This window comes from Balaenoptera musculus, chromosome 12, assembly GCF_009873245.2.
Source record: "Balaenoptera musculus isolate JJ_BM4_2016_0621 chromosome 12, mBalMus1.pri.v3, whole genome shotgun sequence".
Lineage (NCBI taxonomy): Eukaryota > Metazoa > Chordata > Mammalia > Artiodactyla > Balaenopteridae > Balaenoptera > Balaenoptera musculus.
In genome coordinates this window covers 17579553-17603333 of record NC_045796.1, presented here as the reverse complement: position 1 = coordinate 17603333, position 23781 = coordinate 17579553, and the positions used below count along the sequence as shown (strand labels likewise).

General features: G+C 41.0%; 1 protein-coding gene across 6 annotated transcripts in view; it reads left to right on the top strand.

Moving 5' to 3' along the window:
* Nucleotides 1-23781, top strand: part of SASH1 (SAM and SH3 domain containing 1) — a 251479-nt gene that overhangs the window by 191894 nt on the left and 35804 nt on the right. For 3 of the 6 annotated variants that reach the window (XM_036870941.1, XM_036870939.1, XM_036870942.1), the window contains exon 9: nt 22678-22810. In XM_036870941.1, coding sequence (XP_036726836.1) covers nt 22678-22810 — 133 coding nt within the window. Of the gene's footprint in view, nt 1-1437; nt 1444-5499; nt 5503-17473; nt 17951-22677; nt 22811-23781 lie in introns of those variants that run through there. The other 3 variants (XM_036870944.1, XM_036870943.1, XM_036870945.1) reach the window with 3 other exon arrangements.

Genomic DNA, 23781 nt, shown 5'->3' with positions numbered 1-23781 from the left:
ACACTTGTGATTTTCCCATTTTTGATACTAGTCATCCTAATGGGTATAAAATGATATCATTGTGGTTTAGATTTGATTTCTCTAGTGTCTAATGATGTTTAGCATCTTTTTATGTGCTTGGCCGTTTTTATACATTCCTCAGAGAAGTGTTTATTCAAGTTATTTGCCCATTGTTGAATTGGGTTTTTTGTTTTGCTGTTGGTTGTTGAGTTGTAGGAGTTCTTTATAGAGTCTGGATATTAATCCTGTATCAGGTACATGACTTGTAAATATTTTCTCCCATTGTATGAGTTGCCTTTTTACTCTCTTGATAGCGTCCTTTGAGGCAGGAAAGTTTTTAATTTTGAAGTCCAATTTACATTCGTTTTTGGTGTCATAACTAAGAAATCATTGCCATATCCATTGTCGTGAAGATTTTCTCCTATATTTTCTTTTAAGAGTTTATAGTTTTAGCTTTTAAGTTTAGGTCTATGACCCATTTTAAGTTAATGTTTGTATATCATATAACATATGGGTCCAACCTCATTCTTTTGTGAGTAGATACCTTGTTTTCCCAGAACCACTTGTTGAAAAGACTGTCCTTTCCCCCATTGAATGATCTTAGCACCCTTTTTGAAAATTAATTGACCATATATGTGAGGGTTTATTTCTGGGCTCTCTTATTTTATTTCTTTGGTTTATGTGTCTTTCCTTTGCAGGCATCATACTGTTTTGATGAAGATAGCTATATAGTAAGGTTTGAAATTGGGAGGTGTGAGCCCTCCAACTTGGTTCTTCTTTTTCAGGTTGTTTTAGCTATTAAGGTCCCTTGAGATTCCATACAAATTTCAGGATGGGTTTTTCTATTTCTGTGAAAAGTGCCATGAGATTTTGATAGGGATTTTATTGAACCTGTAGATTGATTTGGGTAGTATTGTCATCTTAACATGAAGTCTTCCAATCCGTGAACACAGCTATTCTTCCATTTATGTCTTCTTGAATTTCTTTCAGCATTGTTTTGTAGTTTTCAGTGTACAAGTCTTGTCTCCTTGGTTAAGTTTATTTTTAAGTATTTTATTCTTTTTGATGCTATTATAAATGAAATTGTTTACTTAATTTCCTTTTTGAATTTTTTATTGCCAGTATATAAAGATGGAACTGATTTTCCTGTGTTGATTTTATATCCTGCAACTTTGCTGAATTTCTTTATTATCTCTAACAGATGTGTGTGTGTGTGTGTGTGTGTATGTGTGTGTGTAAAATCTTTAGCGTTTTCTACATATAAGACCATGTCACCTGTGAACAGAGGCAATTTTTCTTCTTCTTTTCCAGTTTTGATGCCTTTTATTATTCATGCTATTTTAATGTGACCAAAACATGGCTTCTCAGGAGTTCCACCAAGATCATAGGAATTAGAATTCCAGAGTTTCAGATAGACATTTCATGGTGCTATCATCAAACCGCGTGGAGTGAGAATGGAGGGAGTTAACCTTTTTCATCTATTACGCAATTTTTTTTTTTTTTTTTTTTGGTTTTCAAGATTTTGTTTATTTGAGTAGTTTGCAGCTACTATGCAGTTGTTTTGTTTGTTAGGTCCTCTCTTCCTTAAAGTCTGGAAGCAACTCTACCTCCATTTCTTTAGACTCTTGTTTCCTCTTGTCAGTGCTCCATACAGCCAGTCATCTTTCCAAAACATACATCTCTTCTTACATTCATGTGTTTCAGAAAAGCCTGATGGTTTTCCAGTTTTACAAGATAAATTCCAAACTTCTTGGCACACTCAAGACCCTCTGTGATCTGGCCTCAATCAATTTCTCTACTCCCATCTGTCACCCGTTGCTCCAGTAGGTCTCCACTCCATCCACATTGGACCCTGAATGCCTTACTGATCATACCTTGTATTTTCACACTCTCTGCTTTAATTTGTGCATTTCCTCTACGTAAAATGTCTTCCTGCAAATTTTTCCAGGTAAAAATCTATGCATCTTTCAAGGTGAAGTCCAACTGCCACCTCCTCTGAAACTTTAGCATCCTCAAGTGTATTTTTATAGCTTCCTGTTCTGTGCTTTGTTAAACTAGCTTGCTACGTGAAACCTAACAGTTATCCTGGAGTATCAGAATTAATTGTATATATTTCAACCTCTGTGGAAATTGTGAGCTCCTTGAGCAAGAAAGGCAGCTGTATTATCTTTGTGTCTCCAGTGAGTGCCTAACTCAGTGTTCAGCTCATATAGCCTGCTTGAGAAATATTCAGTGAACAAACTTGTATTTGAATGGTCATCCTTCCTGGCTGCTTTAAGAGCATGTTTTATGTCTTGAGACTATAGACTCAGTCTTTACACTTCTTTGCATCTGAGTAACAAATGATGGCATATCATTAGTAAATATAACCCTCCCACTACCTTCTTGTCCCTGATTTCCTGAATCAAACACCAGATTCCATTGTAGCTAAAACAAACAAATAAACAAAAAACCCAAAGGATTATTAATTTGAAAGCTCTGCCTGGTTTGCTTTTGTGTGGAGGGGACTGAGATGTTACCATTTATAATAATAAATGTGTCATATGCTAGCCAGCAGCATGTCCTGGGACCATGAGGTAATCAAAGGAACCATGTCCATGGTTTTCACTGTGCCTTTTGGGGTCTCTTATCCCCTAGTTCTAACATAATATAAATGTAAATCATGAATCCAAAGAATCATGAAGAATAAATATCATAACTCAGGACTGATGTGATTCAAACCCAACTCGGGGGAGAACACATCGCCTCAGTTGTCCATAGTGGGTCTTTTAGTGTCTGTCTCACTGGATACTGTCCTGATTAATAGCATCTGAGTCAAGGGAGAGGTTACAAGACTTTATCCATTCAGAGAAACAGGCCTGTAGTAAAACCTCACATACTTAGATGGTAAGGAGAGAGGCTTATCTCATTTAGGAAAAAGTTACTATAAATAGAGTACTGTAGGCATTTTGAACAAGCTGCTAAGAAAGTATTATATAAAGTATTGGTTTGTTGAACCCCTTTCAGAGGGTAAATCACAACCATCACCTTGATATCAGCTGACAGAATGAAATGGGTACTTCTTAAAAGTTGGGGGGGCATTCGTTCTCTTGAGCATTTCTTTGTTCATTTAGGAGGCATCTGTGGAGCTTCTGCAGAGCGCTTGCTATGTGCTAGGCTTCATGCCAGGTATCCAGGTTACAAAGGTGAAGGGGAGAGAGAGGCCCTGCCCCAGTGGAGTTTACCCTGCAGTGCAGAGGTTAAAATTAGCCTCACACGTGCTCACACAGACTCACGTACATGGTTACATTATTAACTCCTTATAAACTGTTTCTTCTTAGACGGTTCAAAAATAAACTCAGCCTTTCCTAGTTGGAGGGAGGGCCAGGGGTACGATATGCTCCTTCCACTTCCAGCGCAATTTCCCAGAAGCTCTAGAATGACTTGTCTTTTTTGCTGAAAGATGTAGGTGAAGACAGTCTAGTCAGCAGTGGAGAGAGTTTTCTGAAGAAAGGCTGTTTACTCTGTGTATTTTGCTAGCTGCCTTTGTGCCAACACCCCACACCCACGTTCAGTCACGCTGTTCATTACTGCGTGGTGATGAACCGTTGGCACCGAAGTTTGCTTGTACTTGATTGTGATCCCGATGTACGTGACACTTGCCCCTCTTACCGTGACTTTAGTCTGTCCCATGTTTTCCTGGAGACTCAGCAAGAAACTCCATCCAAAATACTCCTTCTTACTGATGCTCCATTTGCCTACTAGCAGGGTAATTAATTTCAGATAATTCCCACTGTGTCCTACTCCAGCTGCCTTGGGTTCGGTGCTTTGATTATCTTTTGTGCGAGGGCCAGGGCTTTTCAGCTTTCTATCGATTCTTTTCTATACTGAGATGCAAATAGCCCACTGGCCATAGTGGGGAATGCCCAGGCCATGAAAGTTGCAGAGATCATAAGGCCTTTGTCACCAGACCTCAATGCCTATATTGATGCCTGTCGTGCTTTAGGGTTTCATTTGCATTGATTCATAGGCTTCCCCCACCCCCAGAACTGGCATTCGATAATTGCATGTTGCTTCACAATAAATCCATATTCACATTCTCAGTTTCCAAGAGTATTAAGTACTAAAGATAGTTACCAGGGGAAGTGAAAAATAGCTTTCTCTTTGCCAGAGGGGAATCAGTTCTCTGCTGTTTTTCATTAATAACAAACTTCTGTTGTGAGTGTTAGAGTTTTTAAAAAGAATTTCTGGTTGAGTACTTAACTGGATTCCTTGTTAAACATCTGAACGTTTATTTTAATATTTTTCATTTTATTTTAGTAACTTTTGTTTTCCTTCGCCTCCTGCAGGGGAAAGGTTGTAAGAGTTCTCATTTTAAGCTTTCAGCTTTGTGCGTTGAGGTTCAGTTTACCTTCTGATTAAGAAAATGTTTAAAGAAATTGTGCTGTCTGTCTTACTGGGGTTTAAAGTTTTTTTACTCAAGGCGTACATTTTAGTAAATCATAGTTTTTGTTTTTACAAAACTGGTAGGTAAGAGTTGGTGATCTGTACCTGAAATACTTGCAGTGAACTCTCTTTCCGAAAAATGTCAAATTGTAAATTATTTGATTATGATGCTATTCAAATTATTTTTTTTAATATATAATATATAAAGAAATATTAAAGCAACAACAAGGACAGTAAAGCACCAGAGCTCTTAAGAGTCCATTGCAGACATCTATTTTGGTCGCGTTTAATTGTTTCACTTCATACAAACTGTGTTCCAGAAAAAGTTGGAATTATGTTTCTGTATCTGGAGCTCCTTACCAGGGTGAAGCAACTATGGTGAAATGTTTTGTGACGTGAATTATTTTGTAAAGCAAGTCATCGTTTCATAATTGATCACTTTTACATTTGGGGAAATATTAGAGTTGGGAAATATTTGTGCAAAGAGTGCTATGTTATCACTGTGGTGTTATAATAATACCTTACATCCATATGTGCATCTCTGCATAACCTTTCATTCCAATTCTGAATATAGCTTTGCCACTAACCTGGGGAGCCATGTGGTTGAACTGTGTCCAGATTTGGGGTAACAAAGACACAACATCAGGTGGTCATTTCTTCCACTTTTTACAAAATACTATTTTAAGTGTTTCCCTGATTGAGGACTTTCAAGGTCGCAACTAAAATATCCCCATATTGTTGGCATGATGCAAGACTGTTAAATCTTTTGGGGGCTTTCTAAAATTATAAACCATAAACTTGGCCCTCACCAGCAGGTGGTTTTTACTGAGGCTTTTCAGAGTCATTTCACCTGCCTCAATTACAGCCATTGTCTTCCAGCCAGAAGATTCAGGTCTGTTGTTTTGGAAGAAGAGGTTGCTATAGCCTTAGTCTAATCTAGAACTTTCTAAAAGGTAGTGTGCTGAAGGCCAGGAGAGCATTCCACAAAGTTACTTTTTTAGTGGTTCTCGGGGTGAACGGCCTAATTTCTATTACGGCCAAAGAAAAGATGGACAATTTAATCATTTAATACAGAATGTGGTCAGAGAACAGAGCTCATGCTCATGGGGTGTTCCTTTCGGGGGCAGAACGATGCTTCTGCTTGTCTGAGAGACGTCTGTAAATGCAAGGTGCTCTTTTTAGAGTCCAGGACTCTGGGTTGAACCAGATTTTTTAAAACTTGGCTATTCTTAAATATAATTAATAAAGTGAAAATAATTCTTATTTTGAATAGGTTTCTTTTACTAGTGTGGACTTCTAGACAATGCCTATAAGTTAAAATGTATTAGAAGTTTTATTTTTATATTGCAAAGGTGTTAAAGGAAAATAGAAACCAATATTACTAGCTTTGTTGTTTGGGGAAATCTGATTCCCAAACAACATTGTCATTTTTTTAATGACAATGCATGATGAATTTACAGAATTGTCTTCCACCTATAGATAGTACCAGCGATTTTTTTAAAATAAGATTTTCATATTTTTGCTGACTTTGGGTAAATATTTATTGGCTGCATAAACTATGTGAAGATTCACATAGACCTTAGTATTAAAGTTGACATTATAGGTCCAGTAAAGGTATCTTTATGTAAATAGTTGACCTTCTTTCTACTGTCTTTCTGCTCTTATATTATTGGTTTTATAAGGAAATTTAAGAGAGAATAGATTCCAAGCATAAAAATAACTTACATTACTGAATGTAAGTTACTGTTTGCTTTTAATCGTGTTGATATGTTTTCTTTGAATCTCTCTTCCTAAAGGATTTTTTTTTCATAACAACATATGGGTTTCAGGTGAAAAGGGTTCTCACTGGCAAGGTAAGTTTTGATTTGTGGCTAGAAAATGATTCTGCTTGTTGTAGCTTTAATTCTTATGCTAGCTAGGCTTAAATACAGCATGGTTGGATGTGTGCTTTGGCTCTTTATTTCTTGAACAGAGGAAGAGCTTTACTCAACTCATTTGACTTCTAATTTGACCAGGAGAAAGAGTAGAAGTATGGCCTAGCGTTAATTTGCCAGAGGGCTTTTTTACCCTGTTTGCTTGGGCTAGCATGTTCATGCCATGCTATGTTACACTGTGTCAAAAAAAGGAACACTTTTCTAAATCTTTCTAAATATAACTATGGCAAAAATAACTCTTATTGATTCAGGTCTTTTAATGCGTACTTGAAGCCTTGAGATGATTATAAAGACTTTCATAGATACCTTCTACAAATTTCTTTTTTATTTGGCTGGGTGGGAAGAGGAAGAAATATTCCTCTTAATTTTAACAAAAGTAATTTTGAAATGAAAATGATAGTAAAATATAGACATATTAAAATTCTCTTTAGAAGAGTAGACGTAATGATTCTTTAGACCTGTAGCTTATGGAGAGACTAGAGACAAAATCAGTCCATTGGAATAACATGTGTCCCAAAGTCTTGTGAGAAAGGTGACTTTTGCTCTCACTGGACATAAGCTGACCAAGAACCGCTGCTTAGATGACTTCTTGTCATTTATTCCACACCACCCTCTCTCCCCAGCCTTGTCCCCGGGAGAAGGGCCAAAGTTTGAGGCGTGTGTTTGCTGTGAGTCCCTTGAGATCATCATCTTTAAACAAAGTTAGACAGGAAGGAGGTTCTGGCCTCGGGAAAGCCAGGCGTTTGCCCGGTGAGGGGGCTGGTTAACGCGCACAGATGTGAGTCAGACTTTGGGTCCAGATCCCAGCTCTGCCACCTATTAGCTCTGCATCTGAGGGCAAGTTGTTTCATCTCTTTGTGCCTCAAAACTTGGGCCGAGTGTATCTACCTCACACGGGTGTTGCAAGGATTAAATGGCACCAAGTAAATACCCAATGAACACCAGCCTCTATTGCTTATGTGACGATCTTCTACCTCGCCATTAACTGTCATTCTTAAAATACTGGAGTTCCTGTCAAAAGTTTTATCTTTGTACATGCCATTAACATGGCAGCAGCGCTTCTGCTTTTGCATATTACGGCAGACAGACTGGAGTTGTCAGAACAAGCTTAATGTAAATAGTGTGTGTTTAATTGGTTATGTTTTTACCAAACACATAATCAGTGTATTTTCTGTTTCAGAAGGTATAACTGTCTGTGGGCTTAGGAACGGGTCTGGTATGATTTCAGTAACATATGTGGCCTTAGGATTACAGTTTGGGAAAAATAAACACTAATCGTATTGAAATTACCTAGGGCCATATAGTGACAATGAGGTGTGGGCTTCCATGCCCGTTACGTTGGGGGGTGCTCTTACAGCAGGCCCAGAAATAGTTGGAAATTTGGCTCTTTGCACCTGGCAAACCAGCCAGGTATCAGTACACGTCTATCTTCACTGGTTTGTATAGTCACAGGGAGTTGAGAGCGCTGCCTGCACACCCTCCTCAACACATCAAGGGCCACGTGAACAAAAGTAAATAACGACAAAATATCCAGATACAATATAATCTGAGGGTTATGTAACCTATTGTTATCACTTTTAAAATTTAAGTTAGTTTTCGGGCACATTCTGGTCTGTTATTTCTTTTCTTTTCTTTTCTTTTTTTTTAAGATTTTACTGTCACCCTCAGCTTCATCTTTCTTTCTTTCATTTTTAAATTTTTTTGGCCACACTGTGTGGCTTGCGAGATCTTTGTTCCCTGACCAGGGAATGAACCTGGGCCCTCGGCAGTGAGAGCATGGAGTCCTAACCACTGGACCGCCAGGGACTTCCCTGTTGTTTCTTTTATTAGGTCGAACCACGTGAACTGGAAATATTAGCTTTTGACCTTAAAAATAGCAGTCTCATTTGTCCAACCTTATACGTAAATACCAAACAGGATCTACAACATTTACCCTAGCTAGCTGATGATATCTAAATACAGATATTTGTAATATAATATGAGTTAAGGATTGGCATTTAGATTTGCAATGCCAATTTCTTACTTCAGTTTTGGGATGAACCTTAGGGAGCTTGGGGTAAGAGAGGATTTCCATTACTTGTTTAATGATAGTGATTCATCACATGTTCATTCCTCATTAAATCATTTGCCCTGGTACCAAGTCTTATATAATGGATGGGTTGGAGAGAGACCCATGTTCATGTTCATGTTCATGTTCGTGCGTCGGATCCAGACTGAGGGCCGCTTCCAGCCTAAGCCAACTTACTGACGTCATGGACTGCCCATCACTTGTTCAGAGTCCGTTTGAACTGTAAGTCACTATATCGAAACTCTAAGAACTATACCCAGTCATCAAGGACATTCATCTAGAAAGCAATATTTTAACACAACCAAATTCTAATTCAAATTCTAATTATTCACAGAATAATTTCTGTAGAAATATCCCTTTATTCTCTACTCTGTCCCTTTTCCTTTCCCTCTTTGTATCACACCGTCTCTCATCCCTTGTTGATTGTACTATTACTAGTATAATTCTAATAACATTGCATAATTAGTTCCTACAAGGACACTTCTTGCCCTGTGCTTTTGAGCCAGAGGGTAGGTGAAAGAATGCCATCTTGAACATTCTTTTACTCATTCATTGTGCAAACATTACTAAGTACCTACTATAGGTCAGTCCCTATACACAGGAGTTTATATTTGAGAAGAAGAGACAGACAAGTGGATAGCCTGGTTGGGGCCTTAATTGGAATATTTCTACCGAGTGTGTGAAATACGCACAGAAAGTCCATTAGGCCCCAGTGAGGAGAGTGTGGAAAGCCCAGTGAAGGTGACTGAAACTGAGCAAGAGTTCACCAGGAGGAGGAAGAGAAACCTGTTAGGTAGAGGGAGCAGCAAGGCCAGTGGCTTAGGTGAACAAGTGGGTAAATCTTCAAACTTGGGTCATATGAGAAAATGGATTTAAATAATAAAGTTTTTCTCAGTATCAATATTTTGACTAATACGGTATTGATTCTTTTCTTTGCTCATTCTTATTTATAAATTGGCTCTGTAATAGGTTGTTTGGTTCCTTATGACTGCAATTTGTTTTGTTTTTTGTTTTTAATTGAAATATAGTTGATTTATAAAGTTATGTTAGTTTCAGGTGTACAGCAAAGTGATTCAGTTACACACACATACACACATTTTCAGATTCTTTTCCATTATAGCTTATTATAAAGTATTGAATATAGATCCCTGTGCTATACAGTAGGTCCTTGTTTGTTATCTGTTTTATACCTAGTAGTGTGTATCTGTTAATCCCAAACTCCTAATTTATCACCCCCACCCCTTTCCCCTTTGGTAACAATAAGTTTGTTTTCTGTGTCTGTGATTCTGTTTCTGTTTTGTAAATAAGTTCATTTGTATCATTTTTTAAGATTCCACATATAAGTGATATCATATGATATTTGTCTTTTTCTGTCTGACTTACTTCACTTAATATGATAATTTCTAGGTCCATCCGTGTTGCTGCAAATGGCATTATTTCATTCTTTTTTATGGCTGAGTAGTATTCCACAGTATGTGCGCATATATATATATATATATATATGCCACATCTTCTTTATCTGTTCCTCTGTCGATGGACATTTAGGTTGCTTCCATATATGATTGCAGTTTTAAAATTTATATCATTTGTGTTTTTCATCTTGTCCTTGAGGTCTCATTTAATTGAATTCATGTTCTTCTTTAATTATTTTATAGAGAGAAGCAACTGTTAGGAATTTCTTCCTGTTCCTTGAGTTATATTTTCTTCTGATAGAGAGATGGGATCAAAAGATAGAATCATTGTGTTTGTCCATGCCTTTTCTCTCTCTCTCTTTTTTTCCCCTTCTTATAGTTTGTTTGAGTAGTTCTCATGCATTTCTTTTCACTTTGATCATGCTTGGGTAGCTCAGGTCACATTTTCTGTTTGTGCTGATATAATGAAGATTACTTTTTGACCTGTTTGCCATGCTGTCAGACAGTGGAGTGTTTTCCTTCCTTTATTTTGTGATCCATTCATGTTTGTTGTTGCTGTAGCCTAATGTAATAGCTGGGGACGTGGGAAAACCCAACCGAGGTGGAATGTGGTCTTCATTGGGATACCTGGGCTCGGCTTTCTCTCTCCTAAGAGTTTGTTAAATGTGCTGCATCACTGTTCACGTTGCTTGCTTAAGGGTAGGGGAACGGGTACACCAGAGCCAGTCTGTCTTTAATTTATTCCTCCAATTCCTGGTGAATTTCTAGAGGCTTCATTTTAATCAGGATCAGCCTTACCATTGACTTTCCGTCTTTTCACTCATTACTCTCCTGAAGCAATTTCTGCTTCTCTTAGATCAGAAAAAGATAAAGAAGGCCACACAGTTTGCTTCCTTTTCTGTGGGTCTTCAGGAATTTTTTTCTTAGCTTGATCACGGAGTTCTCAAGTTTAATATATTAGGTTATATACTTTTGTTTGGATGCTCTTGGTGGAGTATTTTTGCCAGTTTTTAGTAATTGTGCTTTGTAGGACACTATTGCTCATTTTGTTAGTTGTGGGAAGGATATTCTGTGGTTTAGTTTTCAGCAGTCATCATGACCTGATTGTTTTGCCAGTTAGATGACCACAAACAATTTTTCTAGCTCCAATTGATTCATTTTCTGAGCCAGTGAATCAATTGGGGCCTTCTGATCACAGCCATCAGGTGAATGTGTTATTCTTTGTGTTTATAGAAACACAAAGACAGGCTAAGCTGTCTTCTATTTGGAAGTAAATTTGCTTATTATTCATTCTACAAACATAAGGAGAAGTGTGTTAAGGTCACACATAGATCGTGACTCTGGGAGGTACCTTCGGCCCATCTGCCTCCGTCTTCAACAGATGCCCGTGCTGATCAGTAGCCTAAGCTTGGGTTGGAAGGAAGAACTTGGTGTCCGCACCTTCCCTCCGTTGCCTTGCAGGCTCCATCAGTTCTCTGTATTCCTACATCGTCGTGTGCCTAGGCAAGGTTGTTTGGCGGCCGTGTCCAAGAAGTCATCGTGCCTGATCCATGAATCAGTCAGTCTAAGATGCCATAAAAGTAATGTGACTTTGCAAACACCACCCAGTCTCTTGGGAGACTTAGCGCTTCTGGGATGAAAACTTCCATCAGCTCCAGAAACTAGCGCCTCAAAAGCGTATGTAATTGCCCTACTTGGCAGTCCTGTTCTGAATCATCCTTTTTCCATGGCACGGGGTATGTGAGAATCGAATACACTTGGGAATGAGTGGGTTTGGTGTTTTGCTTTAGCTCTTAGTGTGCCTGACACCATAGGTTTGTTTTGGGTAACACTCCCCCACTCTTTACAGAGGGGCCTGTAGAGTTAGTTGTTGACTACCTTCCCCTAACTTCTTTTTTATCTCAACTCACCTATTTTATATGACCAGCAGGGTTCTCTGACCTATGGGCAGGGTGACATAATCTCAAGCAGTAAAATCTTCCAAAGATTTACAGAGTGAAGGGGAAGTCGGTTCTTTTTCCTCCACTTAACCTCTCTCCTCCCCCAACTCCTTTCAGGAGAAGGAAAGGCATTTTCTCTTCTTCATGGAAACTTGCAGAATTGGGACAAGTGTGCTTACTTGTTATTCAAGTCTCCCTAGACGTGGCTGTAGGACTCCTGAGGTCTTATATTTTCTGGTTCCTTATAGGGAAAGTAGCAACATTATTTGGGGGTGATTAAAAGCAATTCAGAGTTCATGAGTTTTAAGAAAAAGAATAGAGTTTATTGTGGAATGTAGCATCCCTTTGCTGTTCCTTTGGTTTCGTAGTTAGTTTTTTAAACAGTTTCTTTAAGTGAATTAAGTGCTGACAAGCCTTTGCCTCTAGGGGATGGTAACATTACCTCAAATTCTCACATACTTTTTACAAGTATGAGTATCATGTAATTATCTTCTCCTCCTCTGTCTCCTCCTCCTTCTTCTTCAAATCTGGTGACAACTAGTTAATTTTGAAACTGCCAGAGAGATTATTTCAGTGTTACACTGTACCTCTGGGAGAAGAATGGAATTTCATCTTTTTTTCCATATGCTGACAAAAATCTCCTAATTTCAGAGGGCAATGATGTCACCAGCTAATGAGCAAAATATTTCTTACTAAACAGATGAGTCCTCCCCTGACTCCTTTGTGAAATAAGGGAAAAAAACCCACAATGTGTTTCATAGTTTATATAGTTACTGCAATTCATAAACACTTCTTAAAGTAATTCTAGTAATTCTAGTAATTCTAAAGTAATTCTCTTCTTCAAAGAGTGAAACAAATTTTTCTATAAACACAAAGAATAACACATTAACCTGATGGCTGTGATCGGAAGGCCCCGGCCACAGCCGGACAATGATGACTGGTAGCTGATCTTGAACGTACCCAGCCGGAGCCAATATGCTGCCCCCAAGGTAGGGAGTGACCTTGAATGCATCACTTCTTGGACCAGTGGAGGGAGATCAGGCATGTTGGAGAGATTATGAAATCAAGTTTGGAGAAGAGGAGGGCCGTGAAGCTGTTGTTGATTGGTGTCACATGCTGTTTATAAAGGCAGCAGCAGCAGCTGAACTCTTCTTTGAGCGTCCAGATAGGCAGGCATCTAAGGTCAGCAGGAGCCACGTAAACACGGGACTTCTGGGCTCACATAGGGACATGGAAATGCCCCCAAAGCCATGGCGAGTGCCCGTCCCCTCACTGAAGCATGTCTCAGTTTCCCCAGCCAGAGGTGATTTCGCCCACTTCTGAATCCCTGTATCTCTTTGTTCCTCTTACCCATTTATCACAGTTGACTTACATTAATCGTATTTCTGAACTTCTCTTGGGGCATCTCTACCCCCAGACTTCTAGATTATAACCTTGGTAAGTCCAGGTAAAGCCACCTTACTCATATTGCGATTCCTTCTTCTTCCTAATGCCTCGAATCAGTACATCCCTCCATTGATTTCAATCAGGAAATATCTATTTATCGCAAATATAGATATGATCTTTAATTGTCTCAGTGGGGAAGAATATTGTAATGTTCAGTGTTGGCAGTTGTGTGAAGAAATAGGTACTCTTTTTATACTACTTGTGAGATTTTAAAATAATACAGTGTTTCTTCTGAGCAAATTGTTAATATGTATCAAAAGACTTAACGATTCGCCCATTCTTTACCCATCAGTTCAACAATCTAATCATTTATTCTAAAGAAAGAATGTATTAGATGCATTCGAAGTTTTACCACAGTGTTCATCGGAGTATATTTTACAATACTGAAAAATTGGAAACATGCAAATGTCCAATGATTGAGGATAGTATTTAAGTAAAGTATGGTGTACTTCTGTGTCTGAATACTATTGAATCATTAATGTATTGTCATATTTTATTTTTTGAATATTTGTTGATGTGGGGAAATGTTCAAAACACATTAATTTTTAAAAGCAAGTATAAAACAGTTTGAACAGTGTACATTGAGGGCCCCAGGGTTTCTCTAAAGGAAACATTAAGAGGCAGCAGTGTGGCTCAGAGGGTCACAATTTTAAGCGGGCACTTTGTTTCTATTTACACCTGTGTTCATGTGAGGGAGGCTTTGGGGACCTTGTTAGTAACTGTGGGGGGGTGGAACAGCCAAAGATCACAAGGTCATCCTTTTTTTGTTTAAAAGAAAGTAACATAGAAGTGTATTGTGTGTGTGTTTGTGTATGAAGATATAAACCAAAATATTACTAATTTTTCTGATTAGGAAGATATAAGTATTTCCTTTCTCTTTTTTTCTGTATCTGCATTTTCCACAATTTCTAATTAAAAATATATCTTGTGTTAGTAGGAATAAACAATAAATGTTACTGAAATACAGATAGAGGAATGGAAATGACAGTGCTTTTGTCCTCTTGAAGTTTAGTGAAGGGCTAGTAATACTGTGATAATGTATTGAGCTAAGTCCTAACAGAAAGTCTGTTAGGTTGTTTTACAGCCACCTGGCCTAAGGAAGATGAGGAGGAAAGCCAGGAAGGCTTTCCAGAGGAGGTGACACATGAACTGAATCTTTTTTTTTTGGCTGCATTGGGTCTTCGTTGCTGCGCGCGGGCTTTCTCTAGTTGTGGCGAGCAGGGTGGGCTACTCTTCGTTGCGGTGCACGGGCTTCTCATTGCAGTGGCTTCTCTTTGTTGCAGGCTCTAGGCACGCGGGCTCAGTAGCTGCAGCGCACGGGCTTAGTTGCTCTGCAGCATGTGGGATCTTCCTGGACCAGGGATTGAACCCGTGTCCCCTGCATTGGTAGGCAGATTCTTAACCACTGCGCCACCAGGAAGTCCTGAACTGAATCTTGAAGGATGAGTAGGAGCTAGGGAAGTAGATGGGGGTGGGCAGAGATATTCCCCAAAGAGGAATCCTCAAGTGCAAAGGTGTGCAGGCACGTGAGAGATGGGGTATCTGAGATGCTGTGAGGAAGTTGCAGTATGAGAACCAGGTGCTATGAGAGGCTGTTTCCACATGGTGTCTGCATAGCTGAGCGTAACATGCACAGAAACGGGAAGTAAGGGCTCTGACCACGCAGTCCTACTTTTCACAATATGGCCTTTGGACTTTGCTCTGAGGACCTAATGAGTAGTTCCTTAGAGTGGGAGTCAGATGCTCAAATCTGTCCTCTGCAAATTTGCGTACTTACATGTGCTGGGTAAGTTCAAGTCCACTACCCAGTGAACAAGACCAGCGATGCTCTTCCTTTGTGAAGTTGATCTGCCCTGTTTCCACCTTCCCTCCACCAAGAAGCGTCGCAGGGTGGCCTGGACCAGGCTAGTCTTTCGAATATCCCGCAGTTTACTCAGATACACAGCAAGGGCTGGGAGCTGTGGGGCTGAAGAGTCTCAACTTCTTCATTCTACGTGCATTATTTGCTGCAGGCCCACTGGTGCACCGGGCACCCCACTTACAAGGAGGGGAATGGACATGGTCCCTGTCCCTGTGGTCTCTGCTGTCTTCTGAAAGAGAAGCCCTTGTTGGGTGCCCCTGTAGCTCCCTACATGGAGTGTCTCCATAAAGACCTGCCTCCTCCTCTGAGAGTGGCAGCAGTGACAGTTAAAAAGGGGGGTAAAGGGACTTCCCTTGCGGTCCAGTGGTTAAGACTCTGAGCTTCCACTGCAGGGGGCTCAGGTTTGATCTCTGGTTGGGGAACTAACATCCTGCATGCCGCTTGGTGCAGCCAAAAATAAGGGGGGTGGGCAGGAGGAGACCCCTGGGAGGACAAGCAGGAGATGGGTCCTTCCCTCCACCCGCCTCACAAAACCTGGCTCTTAAGGCCCAGCTCCCTCGATCTCACACTGTAGAGGTTTCAGGACCTTCCAGGCTCCAGGCCTCACAGTTAAGGTCTCCTTTCATTCTCTCAAAGGACCCTAAGAGGCTTGTCACTGTCTGTTTTATAAATGAGAGTTCACAAGTGGCATAAAGGAGACCTCAGCCTATGTCTGCGGGATTCCAGAGTTCCGGCTCTGAATCCTGCCCAGAATCTTCTGTGTATCTAAACAGCCTGTTCAGACTCAGCCTCAAATATTGGCCATTATCACTTGCTTTCATGTGTTTTTTGCTATTTACATGGCACCTAAAACAGCAGTTTGCAAGAATTAAAATAGCTCTTGTTTGAATTCCGATCAGTAATAGATAGAATGCAGATGTAATAATCACTTACCGAGCTCCGAGCTCCGGGGGTCGATTATACACAATTATATACAAACTTTGTAAAACATCAACACTTTAACACAAATGTTATTAGATGAAATTTACGTGGAGGAACACTAAGACCATAGGAGTAGAGTGATTTGCTAGAGGACTTGGAAATTAATGCCAGGCTGTTCTAGCTCCAAAGTCTATGAGTATTTCCCCACTGTCTTCGGGGCATGCACGTTTTCTTAGTTTTCATGAAGTAACAAAGAAATTCAAGTGAGACTTCTACTGACAGTCTTAAGGAATTCTCAGCACAATGATGCATGCAGTGTGGTAGTCAGTCTTGGGTGAAGGAAGCCCGGGTAGAGTTAGGGTGGTGCAGGAGCAAAACCATGAAATGTCACTATCTTCCTCTGCCATTTACTGTCTGTGAAATGAGATCATGTGTGCAGATACTCAGCAGAGTGCCTGGGAATTGTGAGCATTTGATAAATATGGGTGATTGAAGTCCCACATTGGGAAAGCACTGCCACCACTTGTGGCACATGTGGGTCCTCAGATGGCAGTGTGGAAGGGAGCGGATGTGAAACCAGAGAGGGCATCAGGGAATGGCTTTGTGAAATGGGAAACAGACAGTATAGGGAAGGTGTGGCGAACCATTGTGGGGAGAACTAATAGGAAATTCGATAAATAATGGGAGGAGACATTTTGGGGGCAGAAAAATTGAGGGAAAGGGAATTTCATGCAGAGTGAGAGATGCCAAAGGGACCCAGGGAAGGAGAGCAGGACAGGTGCCCAGGAAAAGAGGGTGAGCTCTGGCCTTCTGTGATACCCCAGGATCTCTGCTATGTGATGTCCTACCAAGAGAGGGGCCCTCGCATAGTACTTAAATAAAGACCCACACAGTGAGAGGCACCTAGGAGCGGGTAGCTCGGACTACACAATGGGAATACATGACTTACCCCACTGAATGAATTTAGCCCTGAAAATACAGACATGACTTACAACCTGTGTCACGGAAACTTCACATGGGTTTTCAGTCCTGCCTTTTTAGATGGTGTTCTGTTTAAGTAACAGAACGTGATGTCGCTCCCTAGGCAGCCCTGAGAAAATTAAATGACCATCTAGTGACAGAGTCCCGTGCTCACATTTTAGAATCCAAGAGAACTTAGCTGCTCTGAAGTGATCATTGAAACAATTCGGTTAAGACAGTTTTAGAAGCATCAGTGAAGGGGACCTGCATTTACTCTAGTGGTTAAAATAGAAAAGAAAAAAAAAAAAAACAAAACGAAGCGGGACAGAGACAGAAAGTGACAACTTTAGGAGAAAACCACAATCATAAGTTTTAATTCAGGAATTTCAAAAATAGCCCTTGGAAGGTGTCTATTTTCAACTGCGACGACTCCCTTCAGGGGGTGTTGGGAAGACTATCTGCAAAAAAGATCTTTTTTCAGTTCAGTCACTCGTGAGGGTGAGTCCTTGTCCCGGATTTGCTGAGATTCTCGCGTTCTTTTTTTCTTTCTCTGGAATTCCATAGACAGTAATTAAGGAACTGGAGGCCAGCGGGAGGTCAGGGAGCCTTCGTCAGTGAAAACAGGGATTGTTTGCCACGTACAACACTCCCTTTTTTCCTTGTGGTGAATAGGAGATTTGCTTAGAGCTGATGACTTCTGCCTTTCTTACAAGTTATGCAGTTAGCGAGGAACTGGGGAATCAGGCAGCAGGCAGCTAATTGAAACCAGTGTCTTCACTTTCTTCTCCTTCGGATCGTAAGCTGTGCCGGCAGAGCCTGCCCGATCATGTAACTCCCAAGGAGCATGTTCGAGGAGTGCCTCACCGTCACTTTGAGATTACAGAGGTGACAAGCAGGAGAGAAGACGCGCTCAGAGTGGGGAGGGGGCGGGGGTCCCGGACGAGCTCAGAATCACCCCTGAGGCCTGCTCAATGCCGAAGCCGGTAAGTTCGCTGGACACGCTTCACGTGAAGGGGGAAATGTGCTTTCCGTCACTTCAAGGAAAAGCTTTTTAATTGTTCCCGGCTATGATGCTTCCGTCTTTCCTATTCAAATTCCTCTAGATTCATCCTTCTTCCCTTGTTTACTTCCCTACCTTATAACCCAGAGCATTCTTTCCTAGCTTGCTCACCCGGCATAGCTTTTGGAGGAGAGGAGTGAATATTATTTTGAGAATAAAGCGGGCATGCGGTGGGTTGGGTGTACGTGGGGTTGGGAGCTTAGTTGCCACTTGTGGAGGTTTCTCGTGAGGAAGACTTGGTTTCGGGCAGCTTTGCACACGGCTTTTCATAAACCTACGATTGGTTTCCTTCTCTTGAAGGTTAACGCCATCGACATCGTGTGAATTTCACAGGCAACTATATCGCCAATTTCAGAATACTTTTCAGAAGTGCATAAATATAGTGTTCCCGTGTGTAGTTCCGGGGGGAGATAAGTTAACTTAGTCGGGACAGCATGCTACGTGTTTGGAGCTGGGGAAGCAAGCTGAGTAAGTGTGGTTCTGCAAAAGGCACAGCTGTAATCCTGTGCTCAGCAAGGTCTCCAGCAGTCCCCAAAAGGGTTCTAGTTGCTCCTTGCAAGTTCAGTTTAATCTTTATTACAGCACGTTACTCCTGTGCCTGCGCGACTGTGCCACGCAGCTTTTGGAAAGCATTTGTTCTGGCGCATCATGATTTGCAAGAACTGTTTGTTACAAGGTCAGGGGCGAGTGAAGCATCTGTTACTGACCTGCAGTGTGACAGGCTTCAATTGAACAATAAGGGGGATGCTTTTACTTTGCTCCATCCAGCACACACATTTTTGTATCTACAGATGCTATTAATTGTGTTCCTTTTTTTCTGATTATCCTTAATGTAGCTGTGTTATAAAAAGTTCTCCACGCTGGCTCCATGTCTTTCCCATTAGAACATTGCAGATGTGTCAAGGACGCACATGTTCCAAAAGAAGCCGAGAAGGAGGGAGGCTCCACCCTCCGTCTCAAGCCAAAAGGGCCCCATAGGCTCCTCCTCATTCAGCACCCTGGCAGGCGAATTGTGTACTCTCTCTTTAAAGCAGCTATAGTTTTGTGCCTTGGCTTGGTCAATTTGTTATGGTTTAAAACTGTGGAGCCAGCTGTCTGCAATCTGATGTAATGTTGCCATGGAAACCAGAAATGAAACACTTAAGCATTCACCACAGAATTACTACATATAGCATTAGCCAAAGTAATTAAAAGTTGAGCCATATGGGCTTTCTGGTGGAAAAATATGCAATAGAGAGGCTGGAAATTAAATGTTTCTATTTACAGTATTGTAAATCCACATCCTTTGGTGGGGTAGATCAATTGCCTTTTCTACCACAGGTTTGGAAGTGGGGGGTTTTATACAGATGATTGAGTTTTCACCTTCTAATTTAGAAGCTGGTCAAACTAAAGTTGATCTTAGCCCTCTGACCTGGGCTAGGACAGGGAGGGGAAGAGATACCATCTCGTGTTTGAATGTATATAAACATATACTGTTATTTTTTTTCACTGTAGTTTATTTAAAACCTGTTTTATAATAACTGAGTCTATTTCTTGGAATCAGTCATTCATTTTATATACATTGCAGATTTCCCTCATCTTCTACAAAGTTCCTCTAGGTGTGCGGATTTCCTTTATATACCCATATCTGTTTCTTAATTTTAAAAAATTCTCACACCCCCATCTCACACATATATGTCTGGGGGGTGTATTTTCTGAATAAAAAGACAAGTCTTTTCTTCAGCATTTGGGAAGTGGCACACGCTTATTTAAAAGGAGACACGTGAAATGAGGAATTTAAGCTTTACTCCTTAGTTTAAAAGAAAACTGCATGCCGTTTACAGAGTCTTTATGTTGAAACAGCTGGAGAGAATTTTTTAAAGGCAAGTATTTCACAACTCTTTTTCCTCTGGACTCAGAAGGAAGTGAGAAGTCAACACCTCTCTCAATAAAAAGCATCCTTGGGATACACTGTTCAACTACCTCCAGTGACTTCTGGGCTCACTTAAGAGGAGATTTTCTATTTTTAAAATGATATAATAATAAGATATATATATATATATCCTGAATGACTTCGGTTTTATCCTACATGTCTCTTCATATAAATTGTGCTGCATCTATCTCATCTAGGGTTCAAAAACATGCAATGCAAAGAAAGTTATTGGTTGCTATGATTTGTGATATGTCCGTGGCAAACACCTCCAGACTTAGTTTTTTTAAAGAAAAAGAAAAATAACACTAATTCAAAGTTCTAAAAGAGTTCTTGTTTCTGAAAAATAGATGGAACATGTGAAAGCAATTAAATAAGTACCTGGAATATGTTCTTTTTCGCCCCAGTGAATCTGGGGCAGAGGAAAGTAGGACTGGTGGGGCATGGGGTGGAGGTAGGGGAGGTCATTGCCTTTAAATCTGTTGTCCTGGTTTAACTGTTTTGAGTTCTCCCTGAAAAGCTCCTTCCCATGGTCTGTTTCCTACAAGTGATTTGTGTCTTCGTGGACTCAAGATTTTTGTATTACTCCTTTCCAGGTCCCATTTCTCTTTTTACTTCCCCCCAGCCCCCATGCACACCACCACCAGCAACCCCCAGGCTAGGTATGAGTGATCTTCATCCTGTGATGCAGCTTCCTGAATCTTATTTACGGACAACCTGTGCTCATTTCATTTTCACTTGACTTCAGAATTTTTTAACGTGAGGGTTATAGATGGTCTAGATTTGTAGGTACAGAAGCTTTCTGTAATCAAGTGTTGACTCTTCTATTAGAAGTACTTGACTTTTGAGATACATCAAGAAGGCAGAATGTTTTTCAGTGTTTATGTGTAATTCCATGCACTGTGGTTTTGTTCAGGTGCTGATTACCCAGAATGAGGGCTAACCAAGTTCTCATTCCTCTGGTTGACCACTCCGACCATTCCATCGCAAACCAACAATTCATCCAAGAAAAAGTAAAATTCAAATCAGACAATTGCCATTATGTAGTAGAAGCTGTACTTATTATTTTAATTTGTTACATTTTAAGTTTTAGACCAAATGCCTTAAGCCTGATTACCAGCATGCAATGTATCCTCCTTCCCCTATTATCTGGGCGTCGATTTCTGCTCTTCATTACCGGGTAACCAGCAGTTAACCTTAATTCTGAAATGTGTATGCAATATTTTACCTAGGACCTTTAAAGAAATTGGACGTTGACATACTTCACAGAAGGGAAGCCTGAGAAATACCCCTGTCCCGATGACTGGCCATTCATGGGTTAGAATAATTATTCTTTAGCGAGTTAATGGTTTGCGTATAATTTTGCAGTGAGAAAGTGCAATGGCTCCAGTGCTGGGAACTCCAGGGCGAGGACAGAGGCCATGATATGGGTCGTATCTCCCTTACGTAGGGCCAGAGTGCTACAGAAATACTTGCGGACTCACAGCAGGCACTATTTTTTTCTGCCTAAGTAATTAATATAATCCCTACCTCATTTGCTCTTGAACTGTTCTCTGCTAACTCTTGCTTACCTATTTAGTTTCTATAAAATTGGGATTAACGAGAGCATTTCTTGGAGGGGGGAGTTCTCCTTATTAGGCTCGTGTTCGGAGATGTGGTTTGTTTTTGGTTGGAGGCATTTCTCTCCGGACTCTGTCAGTGAACTAGGCTGGAGGAGATGGAGAGAAGGCTGTTGGCAGGATGCGCGGGGTGAACTGGAGACGCCCGGAGCGGCCCGGGCTCTGCGGAGGCTGCGCACTTCCGCCGGGCTCTGCGCTCCCGGGGGTACCTGCGCGCCGGGCCCGGGCGGCACGTCCGCTGAGTTGGAGACTCTGTTTCACATTTTGAACAGATAAAACAGAGGAAGCTGCATGTTGAATGTTGAAGCTAACTTGGAAACGAGACCCGCATTTTGTTCACAAGGAAAGGATTGTTTTTCGCTTGGGTCACTGCTGCAGAGAGACTTTTTTTCTCTCTCTCTCTCTGTAATGTTTGATACTTGAGGGAAAACAGCTGGCCTGAGCATACTTGAGTCACTGCAGAGCGAAATGGGATTCTGGGGAATATGGACTGGACTGTATGGCTGAAAAGGTCAGCTTTTTCCCTTGTCCCTCGTGGAGGAATGCAGGGCCTGTCCCCATGCTGGCCTTGTGAGCTCTCGGAAGGAGCTGGGAGAGGCCGAAGGAGGGATGGCTGAGACGTGGCAGACGGTCCTCACAAATGGGACCGAAGATGGCTCTTTGCATCTCTTCCGTTTTCCTGCCCTGCTGTTTTTGATTTTCGGGGAGGACTGGAACAAGTCAACAGAATTTGGGTTTGGAGAAGTAGTCGATGACCACGTTAAACAGCGAGTCCTGATGGGCCAGACAGAGAGCCTGGCCCAAACCACAGCAGTGTAACTGGAATTACAGGGCCAGCCTAGGAGAGCATCCTGCCCGAGCTCTCTAAAAGAGACCCGGAATTCATTGAGACAAATGCACCACATGCCGGGCCAGGGCATCGGTGTGTGTTGTGGTGCCTAGGACCTAATTCTCCACCAAATTAGACCTTAAGATGATGATACGTGTTGCTCCAAGAACCTGTTGGGCAGCTTTGTTGGTGCCCCAAGTTCAGCTGCAGAACTGCCAGAGTTCAGACTGGCCGTGAGGGCAGAGCTGCACCGGGCAATTATCTGATTAACTTTTCCTTTGTTTCTTTGCCAGTCAAGAGAGCAGTCGGATGATGAGACTGAGGAGTCGGTGAAGTTTAAGAGGTTACACAAGCTGGTAAATTCCACTCGCAGAGTGAGAAAGAAACTGATCAGGGTGGAAGAAATGAAAAAGCCCAGCACTGAAGGTAAAAGAGCAGACTCCACCCCGCTTATTCCAGAGTAAATCATTTGGGCTCCGTCTATCAGTAGAAAATATGAAAGTAGTAAATGGGTTGAGTTCTGGCTGAGGCTGGAGGAGGGAGAATTCGGGTCTGCAGGTGAGCAAGGGAACGCTCAGTACCTTCTGGAATGGAGGATCCTGGCGCCCGGTGTTCCAGGCGCTTAGTTATTTAAACATTACAAAGATGGGAAATGGCTAGTGTATGACAATGAAATCTTCTCGAGATGTGGTACGGCTTTCATTTTGACCTTATACCATTTTATATAAACTTTATTTTATAACACCTTCTGAGTGTAAGCCTCTGCTCCCAAAAGGACGGTGGTTCTAACCCTGTGAATTTAGTCCAAGTTTAATATACCTCCATCTCAAACAAACGTCTAACAAACGAGGCACTTAATGTCCTTTCAGATCTCTGAGGGATGATTTGTTCTTCCTGTAAATGGTCTCAAGTCTCAGTTCCAATGAGGCTTTAAGGACCTCACATTCTACGTGGATCCTTAAGAGCTAGATCCCTGGCTAAGCCACTTGTCAGAGGAAGCAGTAATGTCAAAAGGGGCATGAGCTTGGATTTACTGCAGTGAATAGTTAACCTTTGAAGTGCAGTTATGACAGTTTGAATCTCAACCGTGTCCATCTTTCTTATTGTTAGTAAAGTGCGTTTGCAGCATCTTGTAAAATTCTTCCAAAAAGTTACAATGAAAGAGTAAGGTTTCCTGTTTGGAAAACAATTAGTGAATTGAAGGAAATACTGGAAAGAATTTTTTTTTTTTTCTTTTTAAAGCACATTACTTTTTAAAGTGTCACATCTACATTGCAAGGAAGTTCAAAATTTTAACATGTAGATTTAAAAAATATCATTATAGAGGCTTTTTTGTCGTACATAAATCAAACCTTGGAGGGAACTGAATTCCCCTTTATTTAAATAGATGAGGGTTT